The 19,914-nt window shown below is 48.3% G+C and overlaps 1 protein-coding gene across 1 annotated transcript in view; it reads right to left on the bottom strand.

The window, feature by feature from the left end:
• Positions 1-19,914, bottom strand: part of LOC100091830 (adipocyte plasma membrane-associated protein) — a 40,807-nt gene that overhangs the window by 13,595 nt on the left and 7,298 nt on the right. The window contains exons 2-4 of the mRNA XM_029072101.2: positions 17,757-17,873; positions 1,944-2,059; positions 71-163 (exon numbers count right to left, since the gene is read on the bottom strand). Of these exons, the coding sequence (XP_028927934.1) occupies positions 71-163; positions 1,944-2,059; positions 17,757-17,873 (326 nt within the window). The remainder of the gene's footprint in view (positions 1-70; positions 164-1,943; positions 2,060-17,756; positions 17,874-19,914) is intronic.

A 19,914-nucleotide genomic window follows, 5' to 3' on the forward strand; every position in this document is an offset into this window, starting at 1 on the left:
CAGAACCTGGGGTAATGGGGGTGGAGGTACGGGCAGGTGTGTCGGAGGAGAAAGCTCAATGGTCACTTACTGCAAGGGCCTTTTCCAAGTCTGGCGACTGTAGTCAATTCTCCATTTTCTATTTTTACAATCCGACCATCAGCAGTGCCAGTAAACATAACATCTGGCAAAAAAGAAGGAAAAAAAAAATCAGCTGATTGACTTACTGATAGAAATGCTGTCACAAATAGCTTTCCCATCTGGAGTCCTTCAAATATCAGTATCCCTGGTTGCTTATCGCCAAGCACGGCAACACATTTAAGATAATCAAAGCGCAACTAGTGGAAGTCACGGCAAATTAACTTTTTATTATCTCACATAAGACCCTGGCAATGCCATTTCTGGATCAGACCAATGGTTTATCCATTCCAAAACTCTTCCTTCAACACCTGCACCAGGATGCTTGGGAGACCCTCTAATGAATGACTCACCTCCTGGTTACAGAAAGGCATCCCTAGCTTCTTCTACATCTCTAACTCTCCTTCAGTAAACCAGCATGGACCACTTATCTATGAAGTTTTCCAACCTCCCTGGACCACTGAGGAGGTCCTCAGAAGAGCCTTGGGTGGCCATCCCGCTGTCATTCATTCCTACCCCTCCCTGCTACTTCATCTCCTTGTATACAGTGGTGTGCCTGCATCCTCTCCTTAAAAAAATAACTCCCAGAGATTAGTAGGACCCTGGAGCTGCCTTCCAAGATGGCCTCATGCAGGAGGGGACAGAGAAAGAATTTTGTTCTGATCCTAAATCTTTGCTGGGTGTGACTCCAAGCTGGGGTTTTTTTTTTAACTCTGCTGTTGTGACAGTCACCAACTGGTAAATCAGGAAGTTGCTAAATGGTGAAGAAAGGAGAAGCAGAAAGGGGTGAGGGTCAAGATTGCTGATTAACTTCAAAAACTGGTCCATTTCACTTGAAACTCATTTTAAAGGCTGTTTTCTCCCAAGAAATGATAGGCAGGAGACATTGCATTTCCAACTGAAATTGGTCCCTTCTTGAGTGTTGGCCCATACACACATAGGTACTTTCAATATCCTGAAGTCTCAAGCCTGAATGCGGAAAATAGGATGCAGCTTAGAGATCTCACACACCTCTGAGAACGAGTGAGGGAAACCTACCTCCCTGTGGGGAGGGAATGGGTCTACCAACTCTGATATATTGTTCCCTCTTAAGTGCTTAGCACAGTGCTCTGCAGACAGTAAGCATTCAATAAATGCAACTGATTGATTTGGATAACGAAACAGATCTGGGAGCAAAAGAAATGGTTCCAGTATGGGCTATCTACTTCTACTTACCCCAGTGCTTAGAACAGTGCTTGACACATAGTATGCACTTAAATATCCTAATTATTTCAAAAGGACCTACTAGAAAAAAATAGCCTCTTCAAAGACCAGGTCCTCTCTGAAAAGTTAAGCTGCCCAATACTAAATAGTAAATTATATGGACATTCAGGAGTTAGTGGTAGTTCTAACCGAGAGGAGGGATGGGTCTTGCAGGGATTGAAATCCTCAACCCAGTTTGAGCCAAGTTAACAGTCCAGACACATGTTTACATGGTGGCATTACATGGAAAATGACTATGTGCAGATGTCCCTTTGAGCTACAAGAATTTGTAGTGCCAGTGATTTCAATGCATCATGACTTTTTCATGATTGCACTGCTGCTACTGAGCTTCCCAAAAGCCCAGTCCCTTACAGCCTGAGGGGGCCTGTAAACACAGCATACGAATCAAACCCGAGCTCAGCCAAAGTCTGCCTCAACCATTCCGTGACCCCCTGTGCCTATATGGGAAGAGCTAGAATACAGGTTAAACTCCCACACAGAACTAGGAGACCTCAAGAATAAATATTGCCACAGGAACAGTTGAGAGTCCCTGTCCAAAAGGGCTCTGAGAGAGCAGTTCTTACCACCAATATTTGAAAAAGACTCTGGACCAATAAGCTGGTTTTCAAATATCCGCTCCGCTTGGCGCAACTTCACATTTGGTTGCAGAACACCAGTTAGGGAGGGAGGTTCTTTGAAGCTGAAAAGAAGGAAATTTGATTTGCATTTGCAGACAAGGAAAACCTGTGTACAGCTTTTCAGGCTTTTAAATAAAATTTCAAAGCTCAAGGCAATTTAAATACCTCTGGAACAGTGGTTCCAGACATTTAACTCCTTTCTCAAACACCCTGCCCACTCAGCTGCATCTCTATCCCCTAATGACCAGGCTACATATTTCATCAACAAAACTGAAACCATCAGGCGTGATCTCCCTAAAATCTTCCCTACTCCTCTCCAATCCCCCCACCTCCTCCACTCTCTTCGACTCTCCCTATGTTCCCTGCAGTAACAAGATGAAATCTCTCACCTCCTCTCTAAATCTACCCCCACCACCTATGCTTCTGACCTCATTGCTTCATACCTTTTTAAAACACCTGGGCCCTCCCTTCTTCCCTTCTTGACTGCCATCTTCAATTGTTCACTTTCTAATGGCTTTTTCCCCACTGCTTTCAAACATGCCCATGTATCCTCATCCTAAAAAAAACCCTCCCTTGATCCCCTAGCTTCCTCCAGTTATTGTCCCATCTTCCTCTTACCATTTCTCTCCAAACTTCTTGACAGAGTTGTTTACATCCACTATCTTCACTTTCTATCCTCCAATTTTCTCCTAGATCCCCTCCAATTTGGCTTCCTCCTCCTTTGCTCCACAGAAATAGCCCTCTCTTAAGGTAACCAATGATTTTCTTCTTGCCAAATCTGATAGCCTCTACTCCATCCTAATCTTCCTAGACCTCTCAGCTGCCTTTGCAACTGCAAAACACCTCCTTCTCCTTGAAACATTATCCGACCTTGGATTCACTGACATTGCCCTCTCTTGGTTCTCCTATCTCTCTGACCATTCCTTCTCGGTCTCTTTTGCTGGCTCCTCCTCTGCCTCCCACCCTCTGACATTACGGGTCCCACGGTTCAATTCTAGGTCCCCTTCTATTCTCCCTCTGCACCAACTCCCTTGGAGAATTCATTTGCTCCCATGGCTTCAATTACCATCTATATGCAGATGATTTCCATATCTACACTTCCAGCCCTGATCCCACTCCTTCCCTTCAATCTCACATTTCCTTCTGCCTTCAAGACATATCTACTTGGATAGCCTAAGCAAAATTAAACATGTCCAAAACAGAACTCCTTATCTTCACACCCAAACATTGTCCTCCTCACCTTTTCCCATCACTGCTGTCAATACCCCTATCTTCTCTACATCCTAAGTCTATAACTTTGAAGTTGTCCTCAACTCACATCTAATAATTGTGATATTTGTTAAGTACTTACTATATGTCAAGCACTGTCCTAAACGCTGGAGTAGATATGAGGTAATGAGGTTGGACACAGTCCTCGTCGCTCATGGGGCTCATGATCTTGATCCCCATTTTACAGATGAGGTAACTGAGGCACAGAGAAGTTAAGTGACTTGCCCAAGGTCACAGAGAGGACAAGTGGCAGAGATGGGATTAGAACCCAGGACCTCTGACTCCCAGACCCATGCTCTTTCCACTATGCCATACTGTTTCTCTCTCATTCCACCAGCATATTCAATGTGTCACTAAACACTGCTAAAATACGCCCTTCCCTCTCCATCCAAACTGGTACCATGCTGATCCAAGCACTTATCCTACCCTGCCTTGACTACTGCCTCCTCCCTGACCTTCTGGCCTCCTGTCTCTTCCCACTCTAATTCACATTTAACTCTGCTGCATGAATCATTTATCAACAAAAAGGTTCAGTTCATGTCTCCTCACTTCTCAAGGACCTCCAATGCTGCCTGTCCACCTCCGCATCAAACAGAAATCCCCTACCATTGGCTTTAAAGCACTTAATCAACTTACCCCATGCTACCACCTCACTAATCTCCTACTATAGCCCAGCCCACATGCCACTCTTCTAGCGCTAGCTTACCCTCTGTGCCCTGATCTATCTTGCCACCGACCCCTTTCCCAAATCACCGCCCCTAGCCTGGAACCAACTCCCTCCCCCTACCTCCCCTGCCCGAATCATAAGCCAGACCACCACTCTCTCCACCTTCGAAGCATTATTAAGGTAACATCTCCTCCCAAGAGGCCCTCCCTGATAAAGCCCTCTTTTTCCCCAGCTTCTTCTCCCTTCTGTGTCATCTACGCACCTCAATCAGTGACCTTTGGACACTTGACATTCTTCCCAACCCCAACCCCACTTATGTACATATTTTTAATTATACATTATAAATTACTTATTCATATTGATTTCTGTCTCTCCCTCTAGATTACAGACATATTATGTGCAGGGAATGTATCTGCTAATTCTGTTGTATTGTACTCTTCCAAACGCTGAATACAGTGCTCTGCATATAGTATTTGCTCAATAAATGATTGATTGATTGGCTGATACTCACAAGATTTGTGAGACAAAGAGGGCTCCTGTGCAAACACAATCCCACCCTGAGTAGGGATTAAACAATTTGCAAACTAAAACAGAGCCAACTAACTCTTGAATATTCCAAAGTAAAATCATCCCTATCAAGTAATGTGTACCGGCTGAAAAGAGATGAAATTCAAACCAGTAAATTTTGCTGTTTGTAAGCCGCTCAGGTAAAAGGGCTGAGGGAGAAGGAAATTGAAACAAATCAATAATGAGATCTTTTTTTCACTGGCTGGATTATCCATTAACTATCCCTGCTGACTTCTTTTTCATTACCGCAAACAACAGGCTTGGCTGTATAGTAGTTCCAGATTCAGGATACCGTCACAAAACAATTGGATTTTTAAAAACACAATTCATGTAAAATTAAAAGATAGTAAAAATGAACAATTTTATGAGGTGGAGGGTAGTGGAAAGAGGATGGGCTTGGGAGTCAGAGGATGTGGGTTCTAATCCTGCCTCCGCCACTTGTCTGCTGTGTGACCTTGGGCAAGTCACTTATCTTCTCTGTCTCTCATATACCGCATCTGTAAAATGGAGATTAGACTGTGAGCCCCACGTGGGACAACCTGATTACTCTGTATCTATTCCAGCGGTTAGAACAGTTCTTGGCACAAAGTAAGCACTTAACAAATACTCTATTATTATTATTTTTTATGATGTCACTGCAGACATTAAATATCCTCCCTTCTCTCTCCACCTGGGCACCACCAGAGTATCATTATTAGTTCTAGGAAATATTGCTCAGCTCTGGTATAAGAAAAATCCCTGAGCAAGTATTCCAGTTGGAAATCTTTTTAATTATTATTATTATTTTTTACTTTTAGCATTGGGAACTATTTAAAAATAGTATCAAGCTAGAAATTCTGTATATCCAGATTTGAAAATGGCATCATTCATTAATCAGTGTCACAAGGGACATTTTCACAATCACAGAGACCACGGCCAACTTTTGCAATACCATTTCCAAAGTCAACATGAGGGGTAGGGCCCAAGGTCTGTGGCAACCTTTACTATTAACCTTTACTATTCTCCACACAAAAGGACAGGGCTTGCTTTGGAAGGCTTGGTTTCTTGAGAAACCTTTACTGTTTTATATTGCTTTATAGGAATTTAAGAGCAGATTGCCCTACAGTCAGTTTGGGGTTGAAAATTTAGAGCTCAGCAAACAGGGCACCACCATCAAAGCTATTAGGGTTGCTATCATTGCCATAAATGTAAATTTGCACAGATAAAATCCTGTCTCTTACCCCCACCTCTCAACCAACCTCTGCAGCTGAGGGAGCTTTGTTATTAAATAAAATTAATTCCTGTAAATCCTAAAACAAAAATGAAATTGTATTTTAAGAGCAAATTCAAAAGATGCTTCAAATGTATCCTGCACAAGTGATCACAGCAGCTTGTCTTACCCAGCCCAGGCTCGCTCTTTTTCATTAAGTATATTCACTTCGGCTTCACCAAGGACACCGACTTGGGGGTGGGGAAGGGTTCCTGTAAATCCAGAATTACGCAAATGGTTTTGCCCCTCCCCACTCTCCCCTTTCAATCCCTCTACTTTGCGGTCAGGGCAAGCACTCCCGCCTTACTTCTTAGCATAGCATAAGGGATACTGCACAGGCCTGGGAGTCAGAAGGTCATGGGTTCTAATCTTGGCTCCACCACTTGTCTGCTGAGTGACCTTGGACAAGTCACTTCACTTCTCTGTGCCTCAGTTCCCTCATCTGTAAAATGGGGATTGAAACTGTGAGCCCTATGTAGGACAAGGGACTGTGTCCAACCCCAATTTGCTTGTATCCATCCCAGAGCTAGGTAGGTACAGTGCCTGGCACATAGTAAATGCTTAAATACCACAATTATTATATTAGGATTATAGTAAATACTGGGATATCAGACTTAATTGCTGTCCCACACAGGGTTCACAATCCAAGAGGGATAGCAGGAAGGTAAGGAGCACCTTTCTGCTGAAATAACAGTAAAACTTCCAGCCTGCACTCCATCCAGGAGCCCCATGTTCAATCCCAGCCCCCATTCCAAACTGGGGGAGCAGGGGGGTGATTCTAAGCTCTTCGGGCCCTTCCCATACCAGGACAACAGGACCTAGTTGACCTCTTGGGTTTGTGACAGACCTGGCTTCAACAGGAGTCCACCTCACATGCACCCATTCTGAGGCTGGGTCTCCCCAGCCACCTGGGGCCTTGTCAGTGACAGACACCATCTCTGCTGTGGAGGGGAAGGGAGCAATAACTTAATCTGACTTGCCTCCCCACTTCTCTCTGCCCTTAGAAAAATGGTCACAACACTGACCAGTGGCAGGGATCTTACATCTTTCTTAGATCTTAGATGTTTGTATCTTCCTAAGGATATAATTCAATGAATCAAAATAATTTATTGAATAACTGTTGGGTGCAGAGTTCTGCATTGAGTGGTTATACCAACAATATCAAATGAGATCTTTTGAACATAAAGTTTAGGTAGGTCCTTGCCCCAGGTTTTAATACTCTGGGATCATAAAGCTAAAAGGGACCTCAAGAGGTATCCTGGTTCAGCCACCTGTCACTAGGAAGGTGGATGCCTAACCATTCAAGGCAGCTGGTTCAAGTGTGAGTGCGTGTAAGCGTAAAACACAGACACTCGCTTCCTGGTTTTTTGTTTTGTTTTTAAAAAAGAAAAGAACCAAAAAACCCAATAAATGAAACCCGCTTCAGGCTCAAGTGCCCCAGGGAAACTGTTAGCTGTGGTGAAACCGTTAGCCATACTGGGAAAGGCAGAGGAGAGTTTCTGTAACTGTGTTAGAGGTCACCACAGTAGGTGGAAGGATTGCATCATGACTACTCTCACTAATGATAGGTTCTGGAAGCATTTTGGGTATTGGGAGGAAAGGTCACAATGCTGAGAAACAAGTACCTTACTTACAGAGCTGAACGGCTGAAAGATTCCAATCTTACAATAAAAAAAAAAAGTTGGGGAAGACTATAAACTAATGAAAAATCAAAAATGTGCTTAATTAATGTGAAATGACCAGTGCTGGATTATTGTCCTTTAGGGAAATTATATTTCTAGAATGACATTTAGGCCCCTTCCATTTTGAAGATATTAAGACATTTAAAGACATGCTTTTAACCGTAATATCTGCCTCTGGAGATATATGACACACAGCCTACTGCACAAGATGAGTCTATCATGTGAAAAATGAAAGAATCCCCTTTTTTGTTAACCATGAGCTCAGTTCCAGTCTTGGTAATAATATTAATAATAACGGTATTTATTAAGCACTTACTATGTGCCATTCACATAAACACCAGGGTGGTAGACACAAGATAATCAGGTTGGACATAGTTTCTGTCCCACAGTAGTGAAATGCCAAGATCACACAGCAGACAAGTGGCAGAGCTAGGATTACATCCCAGGTCAGGCAGTCAGATAATTGTACTTATTGAGCGCTTACTATGTGCAGAGTACTGTACTAAGCAATTGGGAAAGTACAATCCAAAACTTTAACACACACATTCCCTGCCCACAACAAGCTTACAGTCTAGAATGGAAGACAGACATTAATATAAATTAATTACAGATATGTACATAAGTGCTATGGAGCTTGGGGGGTGAGGGGAGAGCGAGGGAATGAATAAAGGGAGCTAGTCAGTGAGATGCAGAAAGGAGTCGGAAAAGCCCAGGCCCACGCTCTATCCATTAGGCTACGCTGCTTCTCTCTGCTGCTTGGTGTCGACATTCCTAAGGGGGCCAAGAAGACTAGAGCTTTTTTCGCAACTCGGCCCATTGGGGCTGAAAGGTCAAGCCTGCACCTAGGTAGGGGTGATGAACTTCCCTGCTGTGGTTTGGATTGTGAACTCGATATTGGGCAGGGATTGTCTTTGTTGCCTAATTGTACATTCCAAGCGCTTAATACAGTGTTCTGCACATAGTAAGCGCTCAATAAATACTATAGAATGAATGAATGGATGGCAGTGCTTCGTTGTGAGGGCCTGAGGGCTGAGGCCAAGAGTCTGGAGATCTGCAGCAGCTCACAGGAGGCTTCTAGCCATTGCCAACAGACTGGATCCTGAGCACCTACCAGGTGCTTTATGAGCCAGCTAAAGTGAGGAAGCAGCTCTTAGAGTGTGGAAGAGTCCACAAGGTTCCAAGGTGTTGTGAAGAGATTAAAGGAAGAGGGCTGGAAGTCAGAAGCCCTGAGTTCTAAACCTCACTCTGCCACAGGCCTGCTGTGAGATGTGAGGCATGCCACTTAAACCTCCTGGGGTTCCAGCTTCCTCAGATGTAAAATGGGAAGAAGATACCAGCTCTCCTTGCCTTTAGGCCCGCTACGGGACAGGAACTGGCTTTGATCTGATTATCCTGGATCTATCTCAACACTTAGCACAGCGCTAGGCACAGAGCAAGCACTTCATAAATAGCAGTGTTACTGAGTTCAATGTCAATCAGGCATACTAAGAGAATTCTTCAGGTGGGGAATCTGGTTATAGATTTGTCTGCAGAGCTCCAGAACTGCTCTCTCATTCATTCATTCAATAGTATTTACTGAGCGCTTACTATGTGCAGAGTACTATACTAAGTGCTTGGAATATACAAATCAGTAACAGATAGAGACAGTCCCTGCCCTTTGACGGGCTTACAGTCTAATCGGGGGAGACAGACAGACAAGAACAATGGCAATAAACAGAATCAAGGTGAAGAACATCTCATTAAAACAATAGCAAATAAATAGAATCAGGGTGATGTACATCTCATTAACAAAATAAATAGGGCAATGAAGATATATACAGTTGAATAGACGAGTACAGTGCTGAGGGGATGGGACTGGAGAGGGGGAGGAGCAGAGGGAAATGGGGGGAGAAGAGGGTTTAGCTGCGGAGAGGTGGGGGGGGGGTAGAGGGAGCAGAGGGAAAAGGGGAGCTCAGTCTGGGAAGGCCTCTTGGAGGAGGTGAGCTTTAAGTAGGGTTTTGAAGAGGGGAAGAGAATTAGTTTGGCGGAGGTGAGGAGGGAGGGCATTCCAGGACCGCGGGAGGACGAGTCCCAGGGGTCATCGGCGGGATAGGTGAGAACGGGGGACTGTGAGGAGGTGGGCGGCAAAGGAGCGGAGTGTGCAGGGTGGGCAGTAGAAAGAGAGAAGGGAGGAGAGGTACGAAGGGGCAAGGTGATGGGCCCAGCCGAATCGACCACCACATGGACTCTGGAGCTCTCCTCCCAGGCGGTGGTTCCTTGGGCTGCCTGCCCCCGTTTCCAGCCTAGCTCTTTAGCAGCCTTTTGGCCACCGACCGCCGACTTCAGCGGCTTATTGGCCGCCGACCGCCGACTCATCCACGCCGAGACCACCCCCCTCTCCCGGGAAGCTGAGCCTTGTCATCGCCCGGACCCTTGGAGCCATTACCTCGTGGGCCCGGGATCTCTGTTCCCCTGGGGCTGAATCGACCACCACATGGACTCGGGAGCTCTCCTCCCAGGCGGTGGTTCCTTGGGCTGCCTGCCCCCCGTTTCCAGCCTAGCTCTTTGGCAGCCTTTTGGCCACCGACTGCCGACTTTAGCGGCTTTTTGGCCGCCGACCGCCGACTCATCCACGCCAAGACCACCCCCCCTCTCCCGGGAAGCTGAGCCTTGTCATCGCCCGGACCCTTGGAGCCATTACCTCGTGGGCTCGGGATCTCTGCTCCCCTGAGGCGCAGCCTCGGCCCACCCGGCCCCGATTCCCAACAAGCCCCCCTTCGCCTACTGCTCGCTGACTCATCTGCGCTTCCTCCGCCTCCACCGGGGAGCTGAGCCTCGGACCGTCCGGACCCGCGCCCGCCTCAGCCTTTCACAACCTGACCTCCGCACCCCCGCTCGGGAACTCCGACACTACGGATCTTTGCCCCCACAGACCCCCAGTCACCAGCTTCCAGTCCACCCCCCCCCCCCGCTCGGGCCCGGGGACATTGCGCTCCCCTTCTCGATCCTGGGGACATTGTGCTCCCCTTCTCGGCCCCAAGGACATTGTGTCCCCCTGCTCGGGCCCAGGGACACTGTGCTCCCCAACCGCTCCCCCACTCCGCCCGAGGCGGCCATTTTGGGAAGCCCCCACTCTGCCTGAGGCGGCCATTTTGGGAAGGCCTCACTCCCTCTTCCCTCTTGAGGTGATTCATCTCTCCCGCCCCCGCCCCGAGCGACGACGTCCTTGTTCTCACCATGTTACCTTACCTTAGCCGCCGCCTACGGCCGCCACCCACCCCGGACAACCTCAGGGCCCCCCCGCCGCCACAGGGTTATTTGGTCATGAGCTCTGGGACTCTCTCGGCCGCTGGCCGCTTGACTTTGAGTCTGATCGGGTAGGGTCGGCTCGTCCCCCGACCCTGGTCATCACCTGCTTATTAACACTATTGTAGTGTGCCTTACTGTAGCATGTTGCTATATTAGCGATCTCGCTTTTTATTGTTTATTGTCATCAGACTTTGAATCTGATCAGGTAGCCCCTTAATCGAGTCTACCCCCGACCCTGATCATCACCCCTTTTATTAACACGACTATATTGTATCATACTGTATCATGTTGCTATATTAGCACTACTGTATTGTATCATACTGTATCATGTTGCTATATTACCGATTTCGTTTATTACTGTTTATTGTTGTCAGTGCTGCCTCCCACCACTCTGGCCTCGCCATGTCCCTCCTCCCCCCCCCCCCGCCCCTTCCTATCCTCCCCTTCCCCTTCCCCTCTCTCGCTCAGCTCTTTCCCGCTCTCTCCTCTGTCTCCTCCCCCCCTCCTCTCTCCCGCCCTAGAACCCCACTTTACCAGCGCTACCCCTCTTCCCCCTCCCCCTACTCTTCCCACCAAACCCCCCCTTCACCCCCTCCCCCCTTCTCTCTTCCCCACCCATGCCCCATCCCAGTCCTCTTGTCCCACCGCCACCCCTCATCCCCCTCTCCTCATCCAGGGCCCCGCCACCTCCTTCCCATCCAAACCCTCCCCTCCCCCCGCCCTTCCCCCCCTCCTCCCCTTGCACCCACAGCTACTTTCAAGTGTGGCCTCTGGAACCCCCGCTCTATTACAGGCAAGCTACCTTTCATCCATGACCTTTTCCTCTCCCGCTCTCTCCTCCTCCTCGCCCTTTCGGAAACGTGGCTCTCTCCCGAAGACACGGTCTCCGCCGCCGCTCTCTCCGGCGGAGGCCTCTCCTTCTCCCACTCCCCCAGACTCACCGGTAAGGGAGGAGGCGTCGGCTTCCTCCTCTCGCCCCGTTGCCGCTTCCGCACTATCCCTCCTCCCCCGTCCCTCTCCTTCCCCTCCTTCGAAGCCCATATCATTCGCCTCTACCACCCACTCCAGTTACTTGTCGCCATCATCTACCGCCCTCCCGGTCCCACCTCCGACTTCTTCAACCACCTTGACCCCTTTCTCACCTTCCTTCTCTCCTTCTCTCTGCCCACTCTGATCCTTGGAGACTTCAACATCCATACGGATGTACCCGACGACTCCTCTGCCGCCCGCCTGCTATCCCTCCTCGACTCTGCCGACCTCCTCCTCCACCATACCGCGCCCACTCACCGACTCGGTCACACCCTCGATCTCGTCATCTCCTACCGCTGCACTATCTCCTCCCTCACCGACTATGAAATCCCTCTCTCTGACCATAACCTTCTCACCTGCCTCATCTCTCACACTCCCTCCCCCTGCAAATCTTCGCTACTGCCCCACAGAGACCTCCGCTCTCTCGATCCCATCCGTCTTTCCAATAGCATCTCTCCTCACCTTGCCGCCCTGTCCTCTCTTCCCACTCTCGACGAGCGGGTCTCCGCTCTCAACTCCACCCTCTCTACTCATCTCGACTCTCTCGCCCCCCTTTCCCTCCGCCGCTCTCGCTCCACTAACCCACAGCCCTGGATCACCTCCTCCGTCCACCTCCTACGTTCCTATGCTCGAGCTGCTGAGCGCTGCTGGTGAAAGTCCAAGCACCAAGCCGACCTCACACACTTCAAATTTATCCTTTCCTGCCTTAACTCTGCCCTCTCCTCCGCCAGGCAAAGCTTCTTCTCCTCCCTCATCGACACCCATGCCCGTCACCCCCGCCGATTGTTCCGGACCTTTAACTATCTCCTTAGGCCCCCTGTTCCTCCCCCTCCCCCATCTCTCACCCCCAATGATCTGGCCACCTATTTCCTCACGAAAATCAACACGATCAGGTCTGAGCTCCCCAAAGTCACCCCTCCGCCTCTCCCCTCCCCCCCACCAACCCCCTCCCCTACTTTCCCATCCTTCCCTGCAGTATCCTCAGAGGAGATCTCCTCCCTCCTCGCAAGTGCCACCCCCTCCACCTGCGCCTCGGACCCCATTCCCTCTCACCTTCTTAAAACCATCGCCCCTGCCCTCCTCCCTTCCTTAACTTCTATTTTTAACCACTCAATCTCCAAGGGCTCCTTCCCCTCTGCCTTCAAACATGCCCACGTCTCCCCCATCCTAAAAAAACCCACTCTTGACCCCACTTCCCCCTCCAGTTATCGTCCTATCTCCCTACTACCCTTCCTTTCCAAAATCCTAGAACGAGTCGTCTACAATCGATGCCTAGAATTCCTTAACTCCCATTCTCTCCTAGACCCCCTCCGATCTGGCTTCCGTCCCCTCCACTCTACCGAGACTGCTCTCTCTAAGGTCACCCATGACCTCCTTCTTTCCAAATCCAATGGCTCCTACTCCATTCTGATCCTCCTTGACCTCTCTGCTGCCTTTGACACTGTCGACCATCCCCTCCTCCTCCATACCTTATCTCACCTTGGCTTCACGGACTCTGTCCTCTCCTGGTTCTCCTCTTACCTCTCTGGCCGATCATTCTCGGTCTCCTACGCTGGAGCCTCCTCCCCCTCCCATCCTTTAACTGTTGGAGTTCCTCAAGGGTCAGTTCTTGGCCCTCTTCTGTTCTCCATTTACACTCACTCCCTCGGTGAACTCATCCGCTCTCACGGCTTTGACTACCATCTCTACGCAGATGACACGCAGATCTACATCTCCGCCCCTGTCCTCTCCCCCTCCCTTCAGGCTCGCATCTCCTCCTGCCTCCGGGACGTCTCCACCTGGATGTCGGCCCGCCACCTAAAACTCAACGTGAGCGAGACTGAGCTCCTCATCTTCCCTCCCAAACCCGGTCCTCTCCCAGACTTCTCTATTACCGTGGATGGCACGATCATCCTTCCCGTCCCGCAGGCCCGCAATCTCGGTGTCATCCTTGACTCGTCCCTCTCGTTCACCCCACACATCCTATCCGTTACCAAGACCTGCCGGTTTCACCTCTACAATATCGCCAAGATCCGCCCTTTCCTCTCCACCCAAATGGCTACCTTACTATTACGGGCTCTCGTTATATCCCGGCTAGACTACTGTGTCAGCCTTCTCTCTGACCTCCCTTCCTCCTCTCTCGCCCCGCTCCGGTCTATTCTTCACGCCGCTGCCCGGCTCATCTTCCCGCAGAAACGATCTGGGCATGTCACTCCCCTTCTTGAACAACTCCAGTGGTTGCCTATCGACCTCCGCTCCAAACAAAAACTCCTCACTCTAGGCTTCAAGGCTCTCCATCACCTTGCCCCTTCCTACCTCTCCTCCCTTCTCTCTTTCTACCGCCCACCCCGCACGCTCCGCTCCTCTGCCGCCCACCTCCTCAGCGTCCCTCGGTCTCGCCTATCCCGCCGTCGACCCCTGGGTCACGTCCTCCCGCGGTCCTGGAACGCCCTCCCTCCTCACCTCCGCCAAACCGATTCTCTTTCCCTCTTCAAAACCCTACTTAAAAATCACCTCCTCCAAGAGGCGTTCCCAGACTGAGCTCCTCGTCCCCCTCTACTCCCTCTGCCATCCCCCCTTTACCTCTCCGCAGCTAAAGCCTCATTTTCCCCTTTTCCCTCTGCTCCTCCACTTCTCCCTTCCCATCCCCACAGCACTGTACCCGTCTGCTCAACTGTATATATTTTCGTTACCCTATTTATTTTGTTAATGAATTGTACATCGCCTTGATTCTATTTAGTTGCCATTGTTTTTACGAGATGTTCTTCCCCTTGACGCTGTTTAGTGCCATTGTTCTTGTCTGTCCGTCTCCCCCGATTAGACTGTAAGCCCGTCAAACGGCAGGGACCGTCTCTATCTGTTGCCGACTTGTTAATCCTAAGCGCTTAGTACAGTGCTCTGCACATAGTAAGCGCTCAATAAATACTATTGAATGAATTGAATGAATGGAAAGCCTTGAAGCCTAGAGTGAGAAGGTTCTGTCTTGTGCAGAGGTCGACAGGCAACCACTGGAGGTTTTTAAGAAGGGGAGTGACATGCCCAGAGCATTTCTTCAGGAAAATGAGCCGGGCAGTGGAGTGAAGAATAGACTGGAGCGGGGAGAGAGAGGAGAAAGGGAGATCAGAGAGAAGGCTGACACAGTAGTCTAGCCAGGATATTACGAGAGCCCGTAGCAGTAAGGTTGCCATTTGGGTGGAGAGGAAAGGGCGGATCTTGCGATATTATAAAGGTGAGACCGGCAGGTTTTGGTAACGGATCGGATGTGTGGGGTGAACGACAGAGCCGAGTCAAAGATGACACCGAGGTTGCGAGCCTGAGAGAAAGGAAGGATGGTCGTACCATCCACGGTGATAGGGAAGTCAGGGAGAGGGCCGGGCTTGGGAGAGAAGATGAGGAGCTCAGTTTTGGTCATGTTGAGTTTTAGGTGGCGGGCAGACATCCAGGTAGAGACGTCCTGGAGGCAGGAGGAGATACGAGCCTGAAGGTAGGGGGAGAGGACGGGGAAGAGATGAACAGACACTTCTGTTCTCAAGACCTCCTGCATTTAGCCCAGGCCATCATGCCCCTCTTGGACTCCTTCAACTTCCTTGCGCCACCACTGATCTCGCACAGTGTGGCTTAATGGAGAGATCACAGGCCTGGGAATCAGAAGTACCTGAATTCTAATCTTGGCTCTGTCACTTGTCTGCTGTGTGACCTTGAGCAAGTCACTTCACGTCTCTGTGCCTCAGTTACCTTAGCTGTAAAATGGGGATCGAGACTGTGAGCCCCATATGGGACAGGGACGGTGTCCAACTGATCTGCTGGTATCCACCCCAGCACTTAGTACAGTGCCTGGCAAATAGAAGGTGCTTAACAAATACCACTATTATTACCAACCCCTAGCCCAGGATCGCCTCCACGGTATGCTTTCTCTGCTCCTGCACTCGTGCCTTGGAGCGCTGTTGGCTGATATCCAGGCATTATACGGACTTCAGCCACTTCAAATTCACCCTTGCTTACTATAATTCTGCCCTCCCTAACGCTCAGCCATGTTACTTTTTCCTCCTCATTGACTCCAACATGCATTATTCCCTCATCCTCCCATAAATCTTCCCCAATTTATTCCCAGCAACCCAAACTGTATAAGCCCACCAGCCACCTCCAATACTTATGTCCTTAATTATACCAAACTGCAGCACTTACCAATATGTTTACACTTACTTCTTCCCTTTCCCCTCCTCAAATTCTGTTTGATCCTCTACAGTATTGTTCCCGCTTCACCTCACCTCTCCAAGGTCATCCGTGATGCCTTTGACATCACGACCATTCCTTTATCCATGAAACTCCATCAAAACTTAGTTTTACTTGACCCATTTCTCTCCCAGTTTTCCTCATCTCTCTGGCTGATCTTTCTCAGTCTCTTTTGCTGTTACTTCCTCTGCAGTCTCACATTTCCTTTTGCCTTCAGCACATCTTCCTTGGAATGACATGCCCACCCCTTAAATTCATTATGTTAAAAACTGAACTCCCCACCTTCCATCAAAAATCCCCTCTCCCACCTAACTTTCCTAAACAGTCGACAACACTACTAAACTCTTTTTCTCTGATGTCCCCAACCTTGTTATTACCCTTGACTCCTCTCTCTTTCAACTTTCACATTCCATCTGTTACTAAATCCTGTTGGTTTTTCCTGAATATTTCCTGGATACACGCTTTCCTCTCCAATCACATAGCCATCACACTTGCCCAAGCACCCATCACATCTTGACAAGACTACTATGCCAGCCTCCTCCCGGGGCTTCCTGTCTCCAGCCCGTACTTCACTCTGCTTTTCTAAAATGTTCCTCTGCACACATTTCTCCACTCAAAAATCGCCAGCAGTTACCCATTCCTCTCTGCATCAAGCATAAACTGCTGACTGTTGCCTTTAATGGTCTCCCTCTTACTTATCCACTCTCTTCTCACATAACACCCCAGCTCGCATTCTCAGTATGGCTCAAGCTAACCAACAAACTGCCTCATTCTCATCTTTCCTGTCTCAAATCTCTTGCTTACTCCCATCCTCATGCCTAGAACTCCTCCTCCTCTTCCAATCCACTAGAAGACAGCACTTCCCTATTTTCAAAGCTATTCTGAAATCCCTCCTTCTCTAGGTAGTTTTCCCGGATTGGGAGCCCCACAAGGGACAGGGACCGTGTCTAACTCCCACCTGTATATTCTCTCCCAGCGTCCAGTACAGTGTTCTGCCCACAGTAAATGCTCAATACATATTACTATTACTACTGTATTTATTCTCCAAGTCATCTTGGAGAATATTCTCCCAACCAACTCAGCATTTTGGTACCACCTCTGCATTTATGTACTTATAGACTTAAATATTGTACTACGTAAGTACTTAACTGGTTTTCCCTAATTACTTTGTGTGTCTCTCTTTCCCCAGCTACACTGTAAACTCTTTAACTGCAGAGACTGCATTTGCTAATTCTACTGTCCTCACCCAAGTGCATATGAGAGTCCTCGCCATATCAAAAAGGCTCAGTCAGCTCTACGATTCAGGGAAGCAACAGTACCTAGTGGAAAGCATAAGAGCCTGGGAAACAGATTCTGATCACCACATTCCTGTTTTATGACCTTGGACAAGTCCCTTAACTTCTCTGTGCTTCAGTTTCCTCATCTGTGAAATGGGGATTCAGTATCTGTTCTTCTTCCTACTTAGATGATGCGCCCCACGTGGACCTCATTATGTTGTATCTACCCCGATTCTTAGCACATTGCTTGGCACATGGTAAGTGTTTAACAAATGCCACACTTATTATGGATTGACTGACTGCATAATTTCAGCACCAAGTATAAGGCTTCCCCTGAAGCAACATAGGTCCAAACTGATCACTTTACTATAAAATTATCTCCAGAGAACACATTTGTCTCAGGCAAATAAATCCACCAACTCACCCTTACCCAAGACTCGCTTAGCCATCCCTCTGTCCCGGAAAACTCAGGCTGCACAACACCAGCACAGCACCAGGGAAACTGCATAATTCACTCACCTGAGAGGCTGTGGATTTATGGGACAATCCAGGAAAACCATTGCCCCAAGCAGGGGGAAGATAAGGGAGACAGCCAGCGTCATGAAGGTTACCCGGAACACTTTACTGCTGTATGTACTGCCAAAAAAGAAAAGAGAAACAATCAGAGACTGTTTTACAACTGAACTGTGCAAGTCCTTAAAACACTTTGCTTTTTGAGCCAACGTATTCAGGGCAAAAGTCACCCTGGCCGTGGCTATTTCCTACTTCTATCTGCGTTTAACTCTGGGTCATGCCTCTTCTTCCTAACCCCATGGTTGTTCCTAGCAGAGGTGCTGGTTTTTCATTTCTCCAGCCCTGGTATTTGCTAGCCAACTGAAAATTTTGCCACAGAGAGACAGTGGGTGAGAAAAAATAACAGGCAGGGATCGAGTCGACTAACTCTACTGTGCTCTCCCAAGTGCTCAATAAATACTACTGCCTGACTGACTCAAAGACCACTTTGCTTGGAAAAATGGCTGAACTACCCTGAGAAGCTTCCTTCTCCTGCAGGTTCACACTGCTATTTCTACAATTCCATTCAGCTGTGACCATATTTTTGTGGTCCAGGGAAGTATATGGGTGGCAGGAAGGATGGTGCCCATCCAGAAGGGTAAGTACCAGCACCCTCTTGCCCATCACTGAACTTGTTGCCACTAGCCCAGTGGCAAGAAACCCCCTTGAGTGAGCTGGAAATCAGGGTCTGACTCAACGTCTTCTAGGGGATTCTACCAGACACGTGTCATTCGTACACATGCAGCCCAGCTGATTTGAGGGACCTGAAGTCCCAACAGCTCTTTGGGAGACCCATGCATTTGGCCTAACTTTCCAGAGGTAGGGCAATTCACAGATATGGGACATTAACTTCAGAAATATTTGACCATAAGAAAAGGCCTTTCAATACTGAAATACAGGACCTTATGAACCAGAAGTTGTTAGGCACAAATAAGCTTTGAGTTTTACTCTCCTAGAGCAAACTGCTGAGAGGCAAGGAGAAGGAAAAAAAAGAGGTTGGCGAAGTCTCTTTTCATTCGCTGAAGAAAATCCGGCAAAGCAAATGAAGGAGACGGGATTCATTAGGGGCTTCCTCTCTGTCAAACACTGTAAAAGATGCAAAATAATTAGAGTGGATAGAGTCCCTGTCCCATCTCAGCTGAGAAGCAGCCTGGCGTAGTGGATAGAGCATGGGCCTGGCAGTCAGAGGGTCATAGGTTCTAATCCCCGCTCTGTCCTTTGTCTGCTGTGTGACCTTGGGCAAGTCACTTCACTTCTCTGTGCCTCAGTTCCCTCATCTGTAAAATGAGGATCGAGACTGAGCTCCACGTGGAACAAGGGACTGTGACCAACTCTATTTGCTTGCATCCATCCCAGCGCTTAGTACAGTCCTTGGCACATAGTAATCTAAGAGGGAATAAGCACAGATATTTTACCCCCATTTTACAGGGGAGGAAACTGAGGCACAGAGAAGCTAAGGGACAAATGGCAGAGCTAGGATTAGAACTCTGGTCTCCTGGCCCCCAGACCTGGGCTCTTTCCATGACACAATTCCTCTCAAACGACCAAAGAGATGGTTTTTAGTGGCAATAAAATAATCCAAGGGAAAAAGCAAACTCCTGGCACTAAGGAGGCTAAACTAAACTCCTGGCACTATTATTTCACAACTGGCTAATCATTATCTTTCTCCTGTTGCACTTATTCATTTGATTGGGGCCTGGAAGTTGTCATGACCTAGAATGTTTTATTAAAAATAAAGCCTTTCTAAAATTTAATTCCTTAAATCTGGACTTCAGTGCTAAAGCACTTTGCTTCTTCCTAACAGTTTTTCCTCCCTTCTTCAGGAATTATTTATAGTTTTGTGATGTTTGGCACTGTGCTACGATCTTTGTGATTTAAAACAGAAGACAGGACATTGTGCATGGATTCTAGAGAGTGAGGAAATCAGATGGGAAAGTTTGAGGTTGTGAGATGGCCCATTCCTACTTCCTCACTTCCTCCAAATACTTCACTGTCCCTGTCCACCCATAGGGATGAATCAGTATTCATGTTGTTCAAGATTGTACTTGTTTGTGAGTAGACAGAGCAGGTTTTCTGGCTCTCAAGCCTGCACTCTATCTTCTTGACTTCAACAGCAACAGGAGGT

The sequence above is a fragment of the Ornithorhynchus anatinus genome, chromosome 9 (genome assembly GCF_004115215.2).
Source record: "Ornithorhynchus anatinus isolate Pmale09 chromosome 9, mOrnAna1.pri.v4, whole genome shotgun sequence".
Classification (NCBI taxonomy): domain Eukaryota; kingdom Metazoa; phylum Chordata; class Mammalia; order Monotremata; family Ornithorhynchidae; genus Ornithorhynchus; species Ornithorhynchus anatinus.